Source organism: Mustelus asterias, chromosome 12 (genome assembly GCF_964213995.1).
Source record: "Mustelus asterias chromosome 12, sMusAst1.hap1.1, whole genome shotgun sequence".
In the NCBI taxonomy this organism is placed as follows: Eukaryota; Metazoa; Chordata; class Chondrichthyes; order Carcharhiniformes; family Triakidae; genus Mustelus; species Mustelus asterias.
The window spans coordinates 33,121,216-33,143,560 of NC_135812.1; the positions used below are offsets into that span (position 1 = coordinate 33,121,216).

At 41.7% G+C, this 22,345-nt stretch overlaps 1 protein-coding gene across 4 annotated transcripts in view; it reads right to left on the minus strand.

Moving 5' to 3' along the window:
- Positions 1–10,046: 10,046 nt before the first annotated feature.
- nf2b (NF2, moesin-ezrin-radixin like (MERLIN) tumor suppressor b) overlaps positions 10,047–22,345 on the minus strand; it is a 55,648-nt gene continuing 43,349 nt past the window's right edge. The window contains exons 17-18 of one of the 4 annotated variants that reach the window (XM_078225009.1): positions 20,683–20,766; positions 10,047–13,978 (exon numbers count right to left, since the gene is read on the minus strand). In XM_078225009.1, the coding sequence (XP_078081135.1) occupies positions 20,731–20,766 (36 nt within the window). In that variant the 3' untranslated portion in view covers positions 10,047–13,978; positions 20,683–20,730. Of the gene's footprint in view, positions 13,982–20,682; positions 20,767–22,345 lie in introns of all 4 variants that reach the window. The other 3 variants (XM_078225010.1, XM_078225008.1, XM_078225007.1) reach the window with 3 other exon arrangements.

Below are 22,345 nucleotides of genomic sequence, written 5' to 3' on the forward strand. Positions count from 1 at the left end.
TTGGTATACAGTGAAAAGTATTGTTTCTTGTGCACTCTACAGACAAAGCATACCATTCATAGAAAAGGAAAGGGTGCAGAATGTAGTGTTACAGTCATAGCTAAGGTGTAGTGAAAGGTCAACTTATATAAGGTAGGTCCTTTCAAAGTCTGATGGCAGCAGGGAAGAAGCTGTTCTTGAGTCATTGGTATGTGACCTCAGACTTTTGTAACTTTTTCCTGACCGAAAAAGGTGGAAGAGAGAATGTCCGAGGTGTGTGGGGTCCTTGATTATGATGGCTGATTTTCTGAGGCAGCAGAAGGTGTAGACAGAGTCAATAGATGGGAGGCTGTTTTTGTGTGATGGACTGGGCTTCGTTCACAACCCTTTGTAGTTTCTTGCAGTCTTGGATAGAGCAGGAGCCATACCAAGCTGTGATACATCCAGAAAAGATTCTTTCTATGGTGTATCTAAAAGCTGGTGAGAATCGTAGTGGACTTGCTGAATTTCATTAGCTTCCTGAGAAAGTAGAGGCATTGGTGGGATTTCTTAACTATAGCGTCGGTGTGGAGGGACCAGGACAGGTTATTGCTGATCTGGACACCTAGAAACCTGAAGCTCTCGACCATTTCCACTTCATCCCTGTTAATGTAGATGAGCACATCGTCCACTATGCTTCCTGAAGTCGATGACTATCTGCTTCAATTTACTGATATTGAGATACAGATTATTGTCATCACAAATTCACCAGATTCTCTCTCTATCTCTTTCCTGTACTCCATCTCATCAATATTTGAGATCCGACCCATTACGGTGGTGTCATCAGCAAACTTGAAAATTGAGTTAGAGGGGAAATTTGGCCACATAGTCATAGGTGTATAAGGAGTACAGTAAGGAGCTGAGGACACAGCCATGCAGAGCACCGGTGTTGAGGATGATCGTGGAGGAGGTGTTGTTGTCTATCCTTAGTGATTGCAATTGTAAAAAGTTGAGGTCCTAGCACTGACCTCTGTGGCAAACCACTAGTCACATCCTGCGAACCAGCAACCAACATTTATACCAACTATGTTTCCTGAGCTAGCCAATTTTCAATCAATGTCAGTGTTACCCTTTAAACCATGAGCTTTTATTTTCTGCAATAACCTTTGATGTGGTGGCACCTCATCAAATGCCTTCTGGAAAGTTAAGTAAGGTACATCCATCAGTTCCCTTTATCTACAGCATTTGTGACTCCTTCAAAGAACTCCAATAAATTGATTAAATTACAAAACCATGTTGACGCTGATTGTCTTGAAATTTTCCATGCCCTGCTATAACATCTTTAATAATGGCTTCTAACATTTTCCCTATAACTGCTGTTAGGTTAATGGGCCTATAGTTTCCTGCTTTCAGTCTCCCTTTTGGAATAAAGGAGTTACTTTTGCTATCTTCCAATCTAATGGAACCTTTCCTGAATCTAGGGAATTTTGGAAAAGTAAAACCAATGCATCAACTATCTCACTACCTATTTCTTTCAAGACTTTGGGGAAAAGTCCAACTGGATCTGGGGGCTTGTCAATCCACAAACCCAACAATTTGCTCAACACCACTTCCCTCGTGATTGCAATTTTCCCGAGTTCCTCCCTTCTTTCCATTTCCTGATTTATAGCTATTTCTAGGATCTTACTTGTATCTTCTATGGTGAAAAGCGATGCAAAATATCTGCCTAATTCATCCACCATAGACCTACCTTTCATTATCCTCATTATTATCCAGAGGCACTAGGACCAATGTTCACTTTGTTAACTCTTATTTACGTATCCAAAGAAACTCTTGCTATCCATCTTTATATTTCTAGCTAGCTTTCTCTTCTACTCCAGTTTTTCCCTCCTTAATAACCTTCATTACATTCTTTCTAATCTTCTGACCTTCTACTTGTCTTTGTGCAAATATATGATTTTTCTTTAAGTTTAACACTGTCTTTAACCTTTCAGTTAACCCGGATGATGGGCCCTGCCCTTGAAATCTTTCTTTTTCATTGGAATGTGTCCACTGTGTGTATTCTGAAATATCCCTTTAAAAGTCTGCCACTGAACCTCTATTGAACTTTCCCTTAAACAGTTCACTCTAGATAGCTCCGCTTTCATGCACTCATAATTGCCCTCATTTAAGTTTAAAATACAAGTCTTGCACACACTCTTCTCTCCCTCGAACTGAATGCAAAATGCAATCATATTATGATCGCTGCATCCTAAGGGTACCTTCAATATGAGGTCATTCATTCATCCTATCTCATTGCACAATACCAGGTCTAATATAGCCTGCTCTCTGGTTGGCTCCAGAATGTGCTGTTCTGAGAATCTATCCTGAAGACATCCCATGAACTCCTCATCTATGCAGCCTTTACCCATCTGATTTTTCCAATCTAGATGTAGATTAAAATCCCCAAACAGGTCGACTTCTGATCTTATAATGAAGGCAAGGTCACTGTTAAAACAGCTGAAGATGGTTGGGACCAAGATGCTGCCCTGCAGAATTCCTGCAGTGGTGATTTTTAGTCGAATGATCTTGCAGTTTCTACTCCTCATAAGAGGACTAATAAAACTGAATGGCTTGTCAGGCACTTGCTGTGGGTCAGGGTTTGTGTAGAACAGTAGATTTCCTTCAGCTAAAGGATAATAGTGACCCAGCCAGGTTTTTATGCCACTGAGAGCTTCATGATCACTATTACTGATATTCAGATTTCTTTTTTAAACTGGATGCAAATTCAGAAATTAACATGGTGGGATTTGAACTCACGTCTTTAGATTACGAGTCCAGACTTCTGGATTACTTGTCCAGTAACTATCACTACTGTACCCAGAGTTATTGGAATAGCCCTATGTTTAAATAAAACAGGTGCACTGCTTAAGATAACACAGTTGTTAAGGAATATTTATACCCACCAGCATTTGGGTTTGTGCAATGAAGAGGAAGTTGGTGTTTTTGCTTAGATTAGGATACTAATCAACATTACCCCCCTTTTATAGCCCTCTGAAGGTTATAATGGTAGAAATAACCCTAAGCTTAGTGCAGCACAGCAAAGGTGAGAAGCTGTCGTGTGCCCATGAGATTTTTAAAAAGCAGTCATTGGGAGAGAGTCCTCCTCCAAATCTACACCAGTAGTTCAGGGACCTGACTAAGGTGATGCATGCAATCCCTTCCAATTCTCACCTCTCCTGTTTCCGTATCATAGAAACAAAGAAGATAGGAGCAGGAGGAGGCCATTTAGCACTTCAAGCCTGCTCCACCATTCATTAAGATTATGGCTGATCATCCAACTCAACAGCCTAATCCTGCTTCTTCCCCATAATCTTTGATCCCATTTGCCCCAAGTGCTATATCCAGCCGCCTCTTGAATGCATTCAATGTTTTGGCATCAACTACTTCCTGTGGTAATGAATTCCACAGGGTCACCACTCTTTGGGTGAAGAAATGTCTCCCCTCCTCTGTCCTAAATGGTCTACCCTGAATCCTCAGACTGTGACCCCTGGTTCTGGACTCCCCCTCATTCGTCTGAACACCAGTGAAAACAATCCTAACCTAGTCAATCTCTCCTCATACATCAGTCCTGCCATCCCGGAATCAGCCTGCACTCCTTCAAAAGCAAGGACATCCTTCCTCAGAAAAGGAGACCAAAACTGCACATAATACTCTAGGTGTGGCCTCACCAAGGCCCTGTATAGTTGTAACAACACATCCCTGCTCCTGTACTCGAAACCTCTCGCAATGAAGGCCAACATGCCATTTGCCTTCTTTACCGCCTGCTGCACCTGCATGCTTACCTTCAGCGACTCGTGCACAAGGACACCCAGGTCCTGCTGCACACTCCCCTCTCCCAATTTACAGCCATTCAGGTAGTAATCTGCCTTCTTGTTTTTGCTTCCAAAGTGAATAACCTCACACTTATCCAAATTATACTGCATCTGCTATTGATTAGCCCTCTCACCCAACCTATCCAGGTCCTTCTGAAGGATCTCTGCATCCTTGTCACAGTTCACCCTCCCACCCAACTTGGTATCATCTGCAAACTTTGAGATGTTACATTTTGTTCCCTCATCCAAATCATTAATATGTATTGTGAATAGCTGGGGTCACAGCACCAATCCCTGTGGCACCCCACTAGTTACTGCCTGCCAATTTGAAAAGCACCCATTAATTCCTACTCTTTGTTTCCTCTCTGCCAACCAGTTTTCTATCCATCTCAATACACTTCCTCCAATCCCATGCGCTTTAATCTTGCATGATAATCTCTTATGCTGGACTTTGTCAAAAGCTTTCTGAAAGTCAAAATATGCCACATCGACTGGTTCCCCCCTGTCAACTCTACTAGTTACATCTTCAAAGAATTCCAACAGATTTGTCAAGCATGATTTTCCCTTCATAAATCCATGCTGACTCTGATCCTGCCACTGCTTTCTAAATGTTCTACTATAAAGTCCTTGATAATGGATTCGAGAATTTTCCCCACTACCGATGTTAAGCTTACTGATCTATAATTCCCTGTTTTCTCTCGACCTCCCTTTTGAATATTGAAGTGACATTCGCTACCCTCCAATCTGCAGGGACTGTTCCAGAGTCTATAGAATCCTGGAAGATGACCACCAATGCATCCACTATTTCTAGAGCCACTTCATTAAGTACTCTGGGATGTAGATTATCAAGCCCTGGGGATTTATCTGCCTTCAATCCCATCAACTTTCCCAGTACCATTTCTCTACTAATACTGATCTCCCTCAGTTCTTCCCTCTCACTAAATCTTACATTCTCCAACATTTCTGGCATTTGATTTGTGTCCTCTTTTGTGAAGACAGAACCAAAGTATGTATTCACTTGCTCGGCCATTTCTTTGTCCCCTGTTATACATTCCTCCGTTTCTGTCTGTATGGGACTTACATTTGTCTTCACCAACCTCTTTCTCTTCACCTATCTATAGAAATTCTTAGTGTCAGTCTTTATGTTCCCTGCAAGTTAACCTTCATACCGTATTTTCCCCTTCTTAATCAATTCCCTTGGTTCTTCTTTGCTGAATTCTAAACTGCTCCCAATCCTCAGACCTATTCTTTTTCTTGGCCAATCTGTATGCTTCTTCCTTAGATTGGATACTCGCTCTAATTTCCTTTGTAAGCCATGGATTGGCCCTCTTATCCATTTTGCTTTTGTGTCAGACAGGAATAAACAGTTACTGCAGTTCCCCCATGCATTCCTTGAATGTTTACCACTGTCATCCCTTTAAGTAACTCTCCCCAATCTATCAAGGCCAACTCACGCCTGATATCCTCATAGTTTCCTTTATTAAGATTCAGCACCCTAGTGTCTGAATCAACTACTTCACTCTCCATCTTGAAAAACAAGTCTATCATGTTATGGTCGCTCATCCCCAAGGAGTCTCATATACAGCTAGATTGGCAATGATTCCCTTCTCATTACACAGTACCCAGTCTAAGACGGCCTGCTCTCTAGTTGGTTCCTCCACATATCGGTCAAGAAAACTATCCTGTATACACTTCAGGAATTCTTCCTCTACGGCATTGTGGCTAATTTGATTTACCCAATCTTTGAGCAGATTAAAATCACCCATGATCAACGATATTACCTTATCATATGCATCATGTTTATGCATAATTTCATGTTTCATGTTTAATGCCATTCTCAACATCACCACTGCAGTTTGGGAGTCTATATATGACACCCACTAATGTTTTTTGCCCCTTGGTATTTCTCAACTCTACTCATACAGACTCTACATTGTCAGAGCTAATATCCTTTCTCGCTATTGTGTTAATTTTCTCTTTAACCAGCAGTGCCACTCCACCACCTTTTCCTTTATGCCTGTGCTTCCTAAATATTGAATACCCTGGGACATTCACTTTCCACCCCTGGTCACCCTGCAGCCATGTCTCCGTAATCCCAATTATAGCGTACCCGTTTATATCTATCTGCGCAATTAGTTCATTCACTTTATTGCAAATGCTCCACGCATTAAGGTGCAGAGCCTCTAAGCTTGTCTTTTTCATATTGTTTGTCTTGATCCCAATATTTTTCTGTATAGTCGTTTGAACTTTGTCCTTGGTATCTCTGCCTATCACTTTTCTTATTCCCTTTTCTACCTTTTGTTTTGTCCTTGCACTCTCCTTCTCTGACTCCTTACATAAATTCCCATCCCCCTGGCATATTAGTTTAAACCCTCCCCAACCGCGCTAGCAAACACTCCCCCTAAAACATCAGTCCCAGTCCTGCCCAGGTGTAACTCATCCAATTTGTACAAGTCCCACCTCCCCCAGAACCAGTCCTAATTCTCCAGGAATCTGAAACCCTCCCCCAGCACCATCTCTTCAGCCATGTATTTATCTGATATATCCTGTCATTTCTACTCTGACAGCACTTCTCTTTCTTGTAATATTTCAGCCTCTAATATCTTGAACATTTTGTAACACAGCCCTTTCATATTGTCTGCCTTGCCCTTGCAGGAGTAGATGGCCTATAACTCCTCGGAAAGATAGGGGTCAGGATGGGGCAGTGGTGGAGAGCCCTGACATCAGGGGCTGGTTCACTGAGGATCACCACACTGTAGGCAAGGGGTAAGGTAAGGTCGAGAAGGTGGACCTTCATGAATAACCTCAGCCGGTATGGGAATTGAACCCACGCTGTTAGTGTCACTCTGCAGTACTAAGCAGCCGGCCAGCCAACTGAGCTAACTCATGCCCCAGACTAGAGTGTGAAATAGTGGAATACGATGGTGAAGATGAAGATTTTGTCATAGAGTAGCTGTATAAGCACCAGATCAATGGAAAATTTAAATGGAGTCTGCTAATCCCAAGAAAACAGCCATTGGAACAATAGCTCATTGGTCTTCCTTTGAGAAAGATAGTTAGCAAGCACCATACCCATTTTTAAATACTGAAAATGATTTCCCAGGATGTGCAGCAGATGGCAAGTCATTGTGGAGTCCATTGTGGAGTATATTGTGACATAGGGAAGTTTTGTCCTCGCTGCCTTTACTGCCATATTTGCAACTGTCTCCCCGAGCATGAATGGCCTAAGGCAAGTATGTAGATCCTCAATAATAGAGACTTTGAAGCCTTCAGGATAGACTTCAGAAAGAATAGAGGCAGGGATTGATAAATTACATATGTTCTATAATTCCTGAAGGTGTCACTTTGCTGATGGTAGAACAGAATTTGACTTAGTGAATTGGTGGCTCGGATGGTAGTGCACTATGCATCAGATTATTTTAATATGCCTACATAATATTATCTTTAATCTATGACAGAGAAGCAAAGCAATGGGAGAGGGCTTTGGGGAGGAGTGAAAGGATACTGAGAAAAATAAGTGAGGCATAAGGGCAATAGAAATTTTTAAAAACTTATTCAATGGCCCTGGAATAACTAAGGACTGAAAACAAACAAAAATGATGGACTGGGTGGCAGAAAAAGATACTTCCAAGTGAAGAAACAAAATACATAAAACACTTACATTTGACTAATAAGGTGCATCCCTGGCTAATTCACAGTATAAAATCCAGTATGGTAGAGAGCAGAACGAAGAGGAAAACATGTTCCACTAATCAGTGTTGGCCCAGGAGTTTTTACAAACTAATCTGGATGGTCCCATTAATATTTTTTTTTTTAAGTAGCAAACAGGTTACATCTAAACACAATGGTTACTTAAAGAGGAAAATACATCAGCATATATAAAATATCACTTCTTGTAATTATTTACATCAGAGATTTGCAAGGAGGTTTTAAGAGGTCTGCCAAAGAAAACCAGGGAATGTCCAGGGAAAATATCATGTAATAATAGACCAGAGTCAGGAGGATCATAGAATCCCTTCAAGTCCACACTGATTCGCTGACAGAGTATCTTATCCATGTCCTCTTCCCCACACTATTGAAGTAACCCGGCACGTTTCCCCTGGCTAATACATCTTGGGACACTAAGGGGCAATTTAGCATGGCCAATTCACCTAACCTGCACATCTTTGCACTGGGAGGGGGAGGGGGGTGGGCACCATAGCACCCGGAGGAAACCCACACAGACACTGGGAGAATGTACAGATTCTTTACAGCCACCCAAGGCCAGAATTGAACCCAGGTCCCTGGAGCTGTTAGGCAGCAGTGCTAACCACACTGTGCCACCATGCCCAGCAGCAGTTGAGATGCCATGTCGATCAAAGGATGCCATCCAATAAATGTAAATCAGAACTTGCTGATGACACCAAGATTGGTGGAGTAGTGGATGAGGTGGAGGGCTGTTGTAGGCTGCAAAGAGACATAGATAGGATGCAAAGCTGGGCTGAAAAATGGCAAATGGAGTTTAACCCTGATAAATGTGAGGTGATTCATTTTGGTAGGACTAATTTAAATGTGGATTACAGGGTCAAAGGTAGGGTTCTGAAGACTGTGGAGGAACAGAGATCTTGGGGTTCATATCCACAGATCTCTAAAGGTTGCCACTCAAGTGGATAGAGCTGTGAAGAAGGCCTATAGTGTGTTAGCTTTTATTAACAGGGGGTTGGAGTTTAAGAGCCGTGGGGTTATGCTGCAACTGTACAGGACCTTGGTGAGACCACATTTGGAGTATTGTGTGCAGTTCTGGTCACCTCACTATAGGAAGGATGTGGAAGCACTGGAAAGAGTGCAGAGGAGATTTACCAGGATGCTGCCTGGTTTGGAGGGTAGGTCTTATGAGGAAAGGTTGCGGGAGCTGAGGCTGTTCTCTCTGGAGCAGAGGAGGCTGAGGGGAGACTTAATGGAGGTTTATAAAATGATGAAGGGGATAGATAGAGTGAACATTCAAAGACTATTTCCTCGGGTGGATGGAGCTATTACAAGGGGGCATAACTATAGCGTTCGTGGTGGGAGATACAGGAAGGATATCAGAGGTAGGTTCTTTACGCAGAGAGTGGTTGGGGTGTGGAATGGACTGCCTGCAGTGATAGTGGAGTCAGACACTTTAGGAACATTTAAGCGGTTATTGGATAGGCACATGGAGCACACCAGGATGATAGGGAGTGGGATAGCTTGATCTTGGTTTCAGATAAAGCTCGGCACAACATCGTGGGCCGAAGGGCCTGTTCTGTGCTGTACTGTTCTATGTTCTAACTGGGTCTCCCTCTGTGTATGCACAGGTTTAATTTGAAAGAGGGAAGAAATGCAGTCTTTATGTGAGATAATGCCTGTAGGTGTTTGGGTGCAATGCACAGAGAGATAGCCTGGGGCAAGGTAGCAGCTAGGGCAAGGAGATGAGATGCTAAGTCTTTGTCCAGTGAACAGCATGGAGAACTGATGCAAGAGAAAGCTTCATCCCATTCCCCCAATGATACAATTGTGTGGCAAATCTGTTGGCAAAATCGTCTGTTCATGCTTTTCTTTGCACTTATTTCTCGTTAGTATCACCTAATGCTTGTTTCAATCTCCAAGCCGTTGTTGTGATATCACTTTGAGAATATGCTGATAAGTAGCCAGGATATAAATCATGTAACCAGCAGACATTGTTCTGAGGAGCTTTCAGTTTAGCTAGCATCACTTGATGTGAAGGAGTTGTGGCTGGACTTCCCTGCAAACAATAGCTGTTGAATGTTTACTGTAAATTTGTCTGCTGAGCAATCCTGTGCTACATTTTCAAGTACCAGCCCTGTGAGAGATTGGTAAGTTTGTACCAGGCAAACATATTAACAACCGCCACACCACCATTGAATTACCTACTGTTCGCAGCTCCATTAGGAATTGGAATTATGTCCAGTGCCATATATACATTTTATAAAAATGCTTGAAATAGAAAGAATTTGCAACCTAAAAGGCGAATTATGAGATGTCTCTGGAATTGAGGGTGGCGGGAAGAGAGCGTCTCAGCCAAAGTAGAAGATTGAAGGATAGCATTTGAATTGCAAGTAGAACAGAAATGAATGTTTAATTGTGTAACTAATTTTTATACATATAAACCTGTCACGTAGTGATATTATGAATATCTAAATACACAAAAAAAGTAAAAGGCATATAAAACTGAACATCGTTCCCTGTAATAAAGATATTGGATATGCAATCAAATAATTGAAGATAAGTTTATTTTGAACAGTAATAGTTCAGGAATATACAAATCATAAATTTACAGCACAGACTCCCTTATTTCCTGATACAGGTGTAAGGAAGTTTGCTTAAATCCTCAAAATTAACAAAAATGCATAAAAATACAGGTGCTACAGCTTCCTAAGAAATGAAATACAAATTAAAAATACTCGTGCACCTCTACACTTCAATGCTATGAAACTGATAAGGCAGCAAATTAGGCAAAAATAAAGTTCATTTTAAGGATAAAGCAAGTGTAAATTAGACAGTGAAATGGGAGTCAACTGCCGAACAACCTACATTAACATTAAACAGTCTCAAGATGCCTCATGAAGGCACGAGGAAAGAAGTGGGATATATTTAAAGGTGTGGAATGCTGGTCAATAGTATACACCCTTTAAATAATCACTTGTCAATGGCTTGCCAAATGCACGGACCATCAATAATATAAATATTAGTGTGTTGATCAGAAGAGCAATCTGAAAGGTATAAGAGGTAAAATGATTTAATACAGGGCTTCAAAGACATCATAGGTTCATTAATCAAAATAAGGAATTTAATTGGGTAGTCAATTTTCATCAATTCTTACTTTATATTTTAATAGGTTCAGTCTCCTCTCCACCCCCCAATCTGACCACTCTTCTAACTTTGTTTCCTTAAGTGAATTGCTCCTTCAGAGAGCCAGCACAGACACAACAGGCTAAATGACCTCCTCCTGTGCTATAACCATTCAGTGATTCTAAGTATGAACATAGTATTCGCAGGACAGAAAGAACTGTTTAGTTCTTAACACAATGTAATTGATAATAGTTAAAAATGTGGTAGAGATGCTGCAATCCACAAAAAAAACACCATGTTTTATAATTTTATGATGCAATCAATGTTATTGAGAATGCCTTTGTGGAAATCCTTGGCATGCTCGAGAATAGCAATCAATTAGTTTCACACAATTAGCATGCTGGAAAAACTGGACATTCTCAATGCCTTTATTCAATATTTTTCCATCAATCTGCTCACCTTGCAACTGCACAGGACAACAGTCATTCAGTACCTCATCCATGTGGTTCATTCCACACATGCCAGTGGCCTAATTGAGAAACCGAACGCAAAATGATCTTCCTCAAACATTCAGGATTACATGCAATATTACAGGTCACTGGGAACCAAACAGGAGTAGTAATCCTGATTTTTTTGCTTGCTGTGCTGTAACCCACAGTTGGTGCTCATGCCAACTACATATAGGAATGATATCAGCAAAGTCTAGGGGTCAAACACGGAACATTCTGTCAGCTCATGTTATACTCCATGCAGTATTCGCCCAAAAAGCCATAAACAGTATAATAGGTTACACATGAAATGATAACCTGTATTTTCATTTTACCGGTACCGATGTAATTGTACAGTAATTGCAGCACAGTCTTTGCTCAGAATATTAGGTGTTTAGTTGGTCTCTAGTCTTGGAGCACTGAAGCTTATTCTAGCACCCTTTTTATCACTCAGGCTAAAATTAGATAAGATCAGAGAGAAGGAGTCAGAATGACTTCAGTGCCATATGGTGTATTTACCGCTGAACAAATTAAAAATACTTGTGCACCTCTACACTTCAACGCTATGAAACTGATAAGGCAGCAAATTAGGCAAAAATAAAGTTGATTTTAAGGATAAAGCAAGTGTAAATTAGACTGAAATGAAAGTCAACTGCCGAACAACCTACATTAACATTAAAAAGTCTCAAGATGCCTCATGAAGGCACGAGGAAAGAAGTGGGATATATTTAAAGGTGTGGAATGCTGGTCAATAATATACACCCTTTAAATAATCACTTGTCAATGGCTTGCCAAATGCACGGACCATCAATGATATAAATATTAGTGTGTTGATCAGAAGAGCAATTTGATAGGTATAACAAAGAAGCCGCGACATATCAATTATTTTGGATATGATAAATTTTAAAATAAGTTAAACATGTAATTTCCGAGTCTTTGGGAAAAATAACAGCTGCTGACAGGAACGGATGATCCTCAGTTGAAAGTGATTTTTGTGGCAGTTTCAATTACATGACAGAATGTAAAGATCAAGCACACTCTTGCTTTTCCTTCATCTTTTGTTATCCGGCAAAAAAATGAGCACCATTGAAAGAAGGTATAGTAATATGCTGGTCAACATGTTGGCATGAACTTTCAAAACTTTTTTCTTTTATCCAGAATTAAGCCAAAACTGCACTTAAATTGCATTTTAATCCTCCATATTTCTTCATCAGTGTGAAAGTAACTTCTACAAGAGAGATGCAGATCATGTATAAAAAATGAAGTTCAGATCTGATTTGAACAAGCTTTTAATCAGTTTCTCACTCATTGTTGCCAACATTTGTCAAGCAGCAATGAGCATGAACTATTAAAAGCACCAATTCACAGAATAAAAATCACACTCAACCACCCTAAGTCTTGTGCTCAATAAACAGTAATTTGATTCTTTCATTGATTTACACATGGGTTCTATGCTATTAAAGAACCTTGGATTTTCAATAGTTTGCGATTTCTTTCAACATTAATCTCTGCCCTATTCCTGACAAAAAAACATGATCGTTCTTAGTGAAGGTTGGGCACTCCCACAACTGAAGCTCTGCAAAGATACACATTCCTCAGCAGATCATGCAAAAGTTGCTGTTTTCTGGAGTCCATTAAAAAATCCAGCAGAGACCAACAAGCTCTCCACTTGCTGAGGCCAAATATGAATATTCAAGTCGAACTTGAATCTTTTTCCTGTCTTGTGACTCCGTTACAATTTTAGTTTGAGGATTCCTTCTTTTGTACCTCCTTAACCAATACCAGAACTTTGGACAAGAATAAAATGTAAAGTCAATAGCTGTACATCCATTGGTACCATAATTAACTGAATGAACAAAATTAGGAGGAAAAATGCAATCAGATTTTATAATTTTGTGAGACCTTGAAAGTTAAATTCAGGGTTAAAGAAATTGTGTAATCAGTGGTCCAATTGTCTCAAGAAGTCCTAATCATAAGTTTGGCCACTTGTGTTCAGTATTTCACTGAAGTAGATGAAGAATTCAAGTTGATCAGAAATGACTTGGGTATGAATATGTTCTATGTTTACGTATTTGTGCAATGATAATCAGGACTTGAAAGCCCGTAGCCAGTTAAATAAAAGGTATTTTCCCAACCGTTGTGAAGATTATATATTTGTGACAATTGTATGAATCATATATTGATTTGGAAGAATGTCTAAATATTGTTAATAAAGTACGACCAAAGGAGTGTGTAACAACAACTATAATGTGTAAACCGATGGACATTTTCAAACTAAAAAGCTGGACTCTGATAATTAATAAATGTGAAAAATGATACTTTTGCAGTAACAAAAATAAAGTTATGAGCAGTGAAAATAATAAGGCACTGATGTGTGTGTGTTAATTGGAAGAACTACTTAATTGGTGAATTGATCCAGGATTTTTTGATGGTTTGTGAATAAGTAGCTTTATTAACTGCTAAATATTCCGTTTTAGAGCCAAAGGGGATTCCATCAGCCTACGGTGGCGCTGTTTTTAAAATAAATAGCAATGGGACTAATGTTTAGTGTTATAACTGGGAACCATAAGCACCATTTCCATTTCATGCGCTCACGTTTACTGAGCAACTAAAACGTGACAAACTTTCTTCCTGTTCAAATGGTTATATGTGCATGTTCTGAAGCAGTATCAATGTCCGTCACAAAACTAGCAGCTGAAATTCATTAAGAAAGCTTTGCTAAATCCAGCTTCTTTTGTGCAATGGCTCTGGAATGCAGAAAGGACATCATCAAACTCATTTCCCAGGCTGGACAGTCCAATGTTGAGGATGTTAGAGTTCTTCCAGAAAGGCCACTTGTGTTTTAGCAGTTACACTTTGTAGATTAAGCTGCTGAATGAAAGGGGAAACAGAAAAAAATATTGCTAATGTTATACAATTTAAAAATTGTTCACATACTTTCCACATGTGCAAGTATACCCAGGTTTTACTCGAGTATAGCAATGTAACCCAGTATATATAGGGCAAGCAACAAAAACAAGATGCCAACACGAGTATAAATGATGTTCCAAAGTGCTATATAATTAATGGATTGGTTGCTGAAGTGCTATTATTTTGCAGGTAAACTTGTAGTCAATTTATGCACACAATAGTATCATAAAAAGCAATATAAGAAATAGTAATCTGTTTTAATGGTAATGATTGAGGGAAAAATGTTGGCCAGGACACAGGAAGAAAATTCCATGCTCTTCGTTCAACAACACAACTGTATCTTCTATGTCCGCCTAAACAGGCAGATGAAGTTTCAGTTTAATTTCTCATTCTAAAGGCAGTACCTCTGGCAATGCAGAATCTTCTCAGGACAACCCTCAAGGGCTATCCTAGTCCTGAAACCATAATCTTCTGATTCAGATATTACCGTAGAATCAACTTAGAACTTAAACCTGTATGTTCACAACTTCATTTAATATGCTTTAGACCAAGGCTGCTCAAATTATTACCACAAGGTGGCCACATTTTATCTTTGGCACACACTATGGGCTGCAGTACTAAAATGAAATATTTTTCCAGTCAAATGAAACATGATCCCTTGTACATGATAACAAGACATTTGAAGTGCAATCACACAACTTATAATTGAAGTATTAGATCTGATGAATATATACAGCAATGAAAAATATACAAAGAAAACATACCACCTTTAGTGTGAACACTGGACAAATGTTCTCATTTACGAGAGGAGATATAACTTTCTGCACAGTGACAAATCTAACTCTTCATAACTAAAATTAATAACTTAAAAACGCTTTATACTTACCTCCTGCTAGCCAGTTCAAGTCTCTGCTTTCCATTTGCCAAGCCTCCAGCTCACTGAACCTTTCTGCTCGGTGCTTCCATCCCCACCCTGTCGCTTGGCACTTCTCTCCCTGACCCTAACCCTCACATTCATCACTTTCCTCTCCCTCCCCCTCTATCCTCACCTGAACCCTGCTGAGAGGGAGGAAGCAAGCAAAGGAACAAGAGTGGCAGCAGGTGAGGGAGTGGGAGCAGGGCCGGAGGTGGCAACGGAGGGGATTCTGGAGGTGGCAGCAACAGGGTTGGGGTGGAGGTGGCAAGAGGGAGATTCAGGTGGTGGAGGTGGTGAGGGGGCGGTTCGCTAGAGGGGACGAGAGGCGGTTGGCTGGAGGCAGCAGTTGGGAGATTCCGGGTGGAAGCTGTGATTGAGAGATTCGGGGAGGAAGCTGCGATTGAGTGATTGGGGTAGCGGTGGCAAGTGGGAGGGTCAGGGATTGAGGCTGCAAGCTGCAAGGTCAGAGTTTGAGATAGTGAGTGAGAGATTCAGGGTGGAAGTGGCGAGCGGGAGGGTCAGGGGAAGAGGGCGCGAGCGGGAGGGTCAGGGGTAGAGGGCACGAGTGGGAGGGTCAGGGGTAGAGGGCGCGAGTGGGAGGGTCAGGGGCAGAGGGCATGAGCGGGAGGGACAGGGGTAGAGGGCGCGAGCGGGAGGGTCAGGGGTAGAGGGCGTGAGCGGGAGGGTCAGGGGCAGAGGGCGCGAGCGGGAGGGTCAGGGGTAGAGGGCGCGAGCGGGAGGGTCAGGGGTAGAGGGCGCGAGCGGGAGGGTCAGGGGTAGAGGGCGCGAGCGGGAGGGTCAGGGGTAGAGGGCGCGAGCGGGAGGGTCAGGGGTAGAGGGCGCGAGCGGGAGGGTCAGGGGTAGAGGGCGCGAGCGGGAGGGTCAGGGGTAGAGGGCACGAGCGGGAGGGTCAGGGGTAGAGGGCGCGAGTGGGAGGGTCGGGGCAGAGGGCGCGAGCGGGAGGGTCAGGGGCAGAGGGCGCGAGCGGGAGGGTCAGTGGTCGAGGGCGCGAGCGGGAGGGTCAGGGGTCGAGGGCGCGAGCGGTAGGGTCAGGGGTCGAGGGCGCGAGCGGGAGGGTCAGGGGTCAAGGGCGCGAGCGGGGGGTCAGGGGTCGAGGGCGCGAGCGGGAGGGTCAGGGGTCAAGGGCGCGAGCGGGAGGGTCAGGGGTAGAGGGCGCGAGCGGGAGGGTCAGGGGTAGAGGGCGCGAGCGGGAGGGTCAGGGGTCGAGGGCGCGAGCGGGAGGGTCAGGGGTAGAAGCAGTGAGGGGAGGATCGGGGAGGAGGAAGCGATAGGGAGGGTCAGGGGTACAGGCAGTGAGCAGGTGAGTCAGGGTCAAGGCAGAGAGCGGCAAAGTCAGAGGGAAGGAGAAAGCAAGAATGTTGAGGAGGGAAAACCTCAAGGCTTAATGAGCGAGAGGGTTGTGGGGAAGCAGCACACAGAGTTAACTAGTAGGATAGACAAAGGGGAACCAGTAGATACAGTATAAGTGGCTTTCCAAAAGGCAAATTTCACAAAATGATAATCTGCAAGATAAGGGCTCATTGAGTTGGGGGTAATATATTAGCATGGATCGTTGGTTAACAAAGAGTGAACATGAACTGGGATTTTTAAAAGTTGATAGGCAGTGAATAGTGGAGTGCTGCAAATATCAGTGCTGGCGCCTGAGCTAGTTACAATCTATATTTATGACTTAGAAAGAAGAGAGAGTAATGTATCCAAGTTTTCTGATAATACTAAACTAGGTGGAAACATAAGGTGTAGAGGGAACACAGACTCTGCAAAGAGACATAGACATGTTAGGTGAGTAAACAACAAGATGGCAGATGGAGAATAAATAGGAAAATGTGAACTTATTCACTTTGGCCATAGGAATTTAAAAGCAGAATATCTTTTAAAGTGTGAGAAACCTGTAAGTGGTAATGTTCAAAGAGATATTGGTGTGCTTGTACAAGGAATGCAGCAAACAATTAGGAAGGCTAATGATATGTTGGCCTTTCTCGCAAGGGAGTTGAAGTACAAGAATAAAGATGCCTTGCTACAGTTGTAAAGGGTTTTGGTGAGGCCACAGCTGGAATACTGTGATCAGTTTTGGTCTCCACATTTAAAGGATTTACTTACACTGGAGGTCATACAGTGAAGGTTCACTAAATTGATCCCTGAGGTGAGGAGGTTGCCTTATGATGAGACTGAGTAATTTGGGCTTTTGTTCTCTGGAGTTTAGAAGAATGAGAGACTATCTCATTGAAACCTACAAAATTCGGAAGAGGCTTGATAGGGTGGATGCTGAGAGACCGTTTCCGCTGGTCGGGGAATCTAAAACAGGCGCTGTGTCTCAGGATAAGGGGCTGATTATTTAGGGCTGAAATGAGGAGAAATTACTTCACTCAGGATTGTGAATCTTTATGAATTCTTTGCCCCCAGAGTATTGTGGACGCTTCTTCGTTGAATACATTTAAGGCTGGGATAGACAGATTTTTTTCAGGGATATTGGGATATTACAAACCACACGAAAATGAAAGTATGCTATTAGAATGCACTTTAAATGAGGATATCTTTACACATTTACAAAATCTCTCATAAGCTTCACACAACCCCTAGCAGGCTGCTAGTTGGACAGCCCTGCTTCAGGTGCTTCAGTGACACATATCTCTGGACCCCACCTTTGATGTGGAGATGCCGGCGTTGGACTGGGGTAAACACAGATTACCCCACCTTTGCCATACATCATCAGTCCCTGAAACTCTCATCAGTGCTTTTGTACCCTCAGACGTGACTACTCGATTGCACTTCTGGTTGGACTCCAAATTTCCGCTCCTGACACACTTAAACTTATTCAAAACTCTCTTGCCTTTATCCAAATTTCAAGACCCCTGTACCCACTAACCCACACTAACTCTTGGTTGTCCATTGCCTTGACTTTAAAATTCTCATCCTTGTTTTCAAATCCCTGTATGTCTCTGCCCCACCCTATCTGTGTAACCTGAATCATTCCTACAACCTTCCGAGATATCTGTGCTCCTCCAATTATGGCTTCTTGAGCACCCGCAATTTTAACTGCTTTGTCAGTGGTGGTTGTGCTGTCAGCTGCCATGGAACTAAACCCTGAAATACCCTCCCTAAACCGCTCCACCTCTTTTTCCCTTTTATGACACACCTTAAAACTTATTTCTTTGATTATCAGCCCATATGTCTCCTTATGTGGCCCAGTGACAAATTTTGCTTGTTGACATTCCTGCAAAGCACGCGAGGATGTTTTACCAAGTTAAAGATGCCATATAAATGCAAGTCAGGTCCTACTTTTCAACTTATGTCCCCACTCTGTTTGCACAATAAGATGGGACAATACAGATGGCAGCATGTACTGTTCTACAATTCAGAACACAATTTCTTCAACTTCTACAACTTATCAGAAGGGAGTCAGTCCTAGGTATGGAGTCAGTAGAGGAAGTTGACTGGACAGTTGCATCAGTCACATTTCTGGATTTTTAACCATTTTTCCACATTAATATTTGCAATGGGAATTATTTTGAAATGTGCTTTTATGTTAATACTTGTTTCAAGTGGATTAAATTCAAGAGCCAGCAAGCGTGTATTAGGTTTCATCCCAGGTGAAAGATAGTTTGACATCCCAGCGACTATTCACTCTCACCTTTCAGCTCCGTGCCAAATTAAACTTGCTATAGCCATTCCTGCAGGATGGTCATTGGTTTTTTGGACTGAAATTTGGCACTGGAATAGGGTTTTCAAAACAAGATTCACAGACATGAAAGTCAATTAGGCAGCAGAGTGCTGCATAAAAAGTACAGAAGACTGCAGAGAGAATGGATGGGTCCTGGGCTACAGGACAGGATGGAGGGGGATTATTCTGTTTCAGTTCAGTAATACAATCATTAAGGTGAGACAGTAGCACGTATTCTTTTTTTCAATTTTGTGAACACGAATACTGATGAAACTCTGATCATACCTGTTGCCTATATTTGTTTTTTTAGATTCATTCGTGGGACATGGGTGTTGCAACCTTCAGGAATGGCCAGTTCTGCACTGCAGTAACAGCAGTTCATACAGTCATGTAAGGGAAAGCCAAACAGACTGTACCATTTGGGACCATCTATGGAGCAGTCCAGAACCCATACCTGCATGACTGAGCTGAGAACCCCAAAGGAAAGAATGGCCAATCCAATGCCCCTATAATGGAGGCCACTCCTAGCTACAGCGAGCGCTGACTGAAACTCAAGAAACTTGGGCCTCCAATTTACAACAGTCTCTGCATTCACCTTGATGAATTCAACATAGGTGAAGCTGCTAAGTTACAGCGAATGCTGACTGAGACTCCAATTCACTTCTGATCATTTCCTACTAAAAACTTACAATAAACCAGTAAAATAAAATTATATTTATGCAGTCCTTTTAACTTAATGTTTATCTAAGGTGTCCTTAGTTTGTTTAACAATCTGGGATTTCTCCGATTCTGAAATTAATATAAGGAAAGCAAACTGACTTAATCAATAGTATGCTTTGTTCTGTTCTAGGCATAGTGGCATTTATGTAGAATAACCTTACTACAAATACAATGTTCATTTCCTGAACCATTATGCAGCCTTTGCTGTTTCTTAAGGACACTTAGATATTCATGGAAGAGGACAAATAAGTATTGTGTCGTATTACAATAATCAAACCTGTTAGATACTTTGAACCTTTACTTCCTCACTGCTGATGTGCTAACTCAATGGAATTGGTACATTTCGGTAGGACCAGACATAATCATTCTTTTTCATGCTTTCTGACAATACGCCTATTACAATGCTGCAGTCAAATATAATAGCTTAGATTTTCACCAAATATTCACTGCTAATGCTAGAACTTAATGATGTTATTTTGGTCTTTAAGTCAACAATAGCATTTTTGGAGAGCTTAAGTGTTAAGAATAGGTTATAATAGCAACAACCTTAACACCAACCAACAATTTGTATAGAAATGCAAAATTAGTTCTTTGTTTTAATGCAAATGAAGCAAAACAAGAATTATCAACTGTGGAAAGCAATAAGTTGGCAAGTCAGCAGGCATCGAGTCACATTGCCAATCTGATGCCCCAATAGTTCCATCTGTTGTGCTCAGCTTTCTTACTTGTCTTTATGCTTGTCATCACAAGTGCTCTCTTCATCCTCACTGCAAAGTTAAAATGGCATTTTGTGACAAGCCCAGTGAGGCTTCACACATTAACCCACAAAGTGTGGTTGTTGATGTGCAACTCCATGCTTCTAATCTCATCTCAGGCAGCAAACAAATTATATTTTTTCCATGGGGAGAAATAAATACAACAAAATCCAGAGAGATTATGCCAACTGCGGCTACTCACTTTAGCTCCAGGCTTATGTAAATGCAGCTGTAAAAACAATGAACTATACAGGGGGATGCTACAGGCCTACAGAAAAAGTGACCAACCTATCTGCCCAATAATACAATGGATACCAATTTGTTTTTAAAGTGGGAATCATTAGGGCTTTTACGAGACCACATCCGGGGTAGTGTACAGCTTTGCTTTCCTTACCTAAGAAGGGACATACCATAGATTCTGGTGTATAAAGTAACCTGGTGTGAAAGATGACCCCCCTGTTTTCGGCGCCAAAAATCATATTTAGGCCTATACTCAGCATGCAAGTTGACCCTCCTTTTCTGCTAAGAAATGCTATTCTCACATTTGGAATCGGCCCTAATTTGTCACCTCTGAAATGCATGATTCACTCACCTTTTTAAGTCAGCGCATGGGATCAAGTGGATGATTTGGGCCGTGTTCTCAAGATGATGCGTGGGAGTTTAAACACGCCCACCCCTGCATGTGGCAAACGACGAACAGAAATGAGTCCTCAAGCTAAAAGAATTAAGTACAAAGCTTGTTCCAAGCTATAACATTTGCTAACTCGTCAAACAACTGTGCTCCAGTAAGGGTATTCAGTTAGTGAAAAGCTAGCGCAAGAATGGAAGAAAAAGGAGGAACCTGTCCCTGAAGAAGATGCCCAAGACCAAATGCGTCATCAGAACAGGGACCAGATACTGGCCTGATCCTGAGCACATAGCAGAATGGGTCCCCAAAAATTGTCAGAATGGTTACATTGTCACCAGAAATGTAATGCATGTACGCACACTTAAGTGGGCCAATTCAAACCCTGAGTTCATAAAAGATTTCCAAGAAACAGCTAGTTGGTGTAACTGTTTTTTGGAACAAAAATGTTGAGCGCTGCAGCAGAAGACCAAAATTGCTCAGACGCTATCAATAGAGCTCGATGCTAAATGACCAGTTTCCAGCGATTCATCATCGAAAAACAGTAACATCCCCCGTGTCCCACTGGCAACAAAGATTAAACACCCATGAATTTTGATATGCCCAGCTCACAAACTGGAGCGTGGAAAGGTTCGAAAACAGCTCCAGTGAAGACCACAAGACATGAGAAGACAATATTCATGGTGGTAGTCTACATGGCCAATAGAATAAAATTAAAGCCTGTGATCATTTTCAAATGTAAAACCATACTGAAAATCAAATTCCTTGTAGGGGTTTTTGTGCAGTTCCCTGACAATGGTCGGATACACAAGGATGGAGTGAAGTTGTGGAATGAAGTGCCCCAGTGATTGACTCAAAGAATGCATCACAAGGAGTGGGAATGTGTGCTACTCCGCTTAATGTTTTGTGTGGTTTTGTCATCAAATTGTGGGATGGTATTAATGCACAGACAACCAGATCATTCAAAAGATGCAGAATGTCAAATTCAATGGATGGAGAGGAGAATATGTTTTATGGAGGGATTATTCTGAAACTGAAAGGGCCAAATCTAATCCAGGATCTAACCCAAAATCATTCCACACCAAAAATATATTTTTTCTACTAAAACAAAAGCAATAGTAGAAGGGGGAGCCAGTGGCCTAGGGGTATTGTCACCATAATCCTGGATAATCCGGAGACCCAGGTTCAAATTACATCTCAGCAGATCGTGAAATTTAAATTCAATAAAAATCTGGAATTAAAAGTCCACTGATGACCATGAGACCATTGTCGATTGCTGTAAAAACTCATCTAGTTCACTAATGTCCTTTAGGAAAGGAAATCTGCCATCCTTACCTGGTCTGGACTACATGTGATTCCAGACCTACAGCAATGTGGTTGACTCTTAAAAGCCCTCAGGAATGGGCAATAAATGCTGGCTGGCCAGCATTTAACCAGAAGTAATTTTGTGAAGGTGAAAGATGAGATAACAAGAAAACTCAAATTTGGACAAGGAAAAACTCTTGATGCTACATTCTATCTATTTTCCTGTATGCCTCAGAAACCTGGACAATAAGTAAAATAGAGACCTTTAAAACATGGCCGCTAAGACATATGCTAAAAATTCCATACATGGAACATAAGACAAATG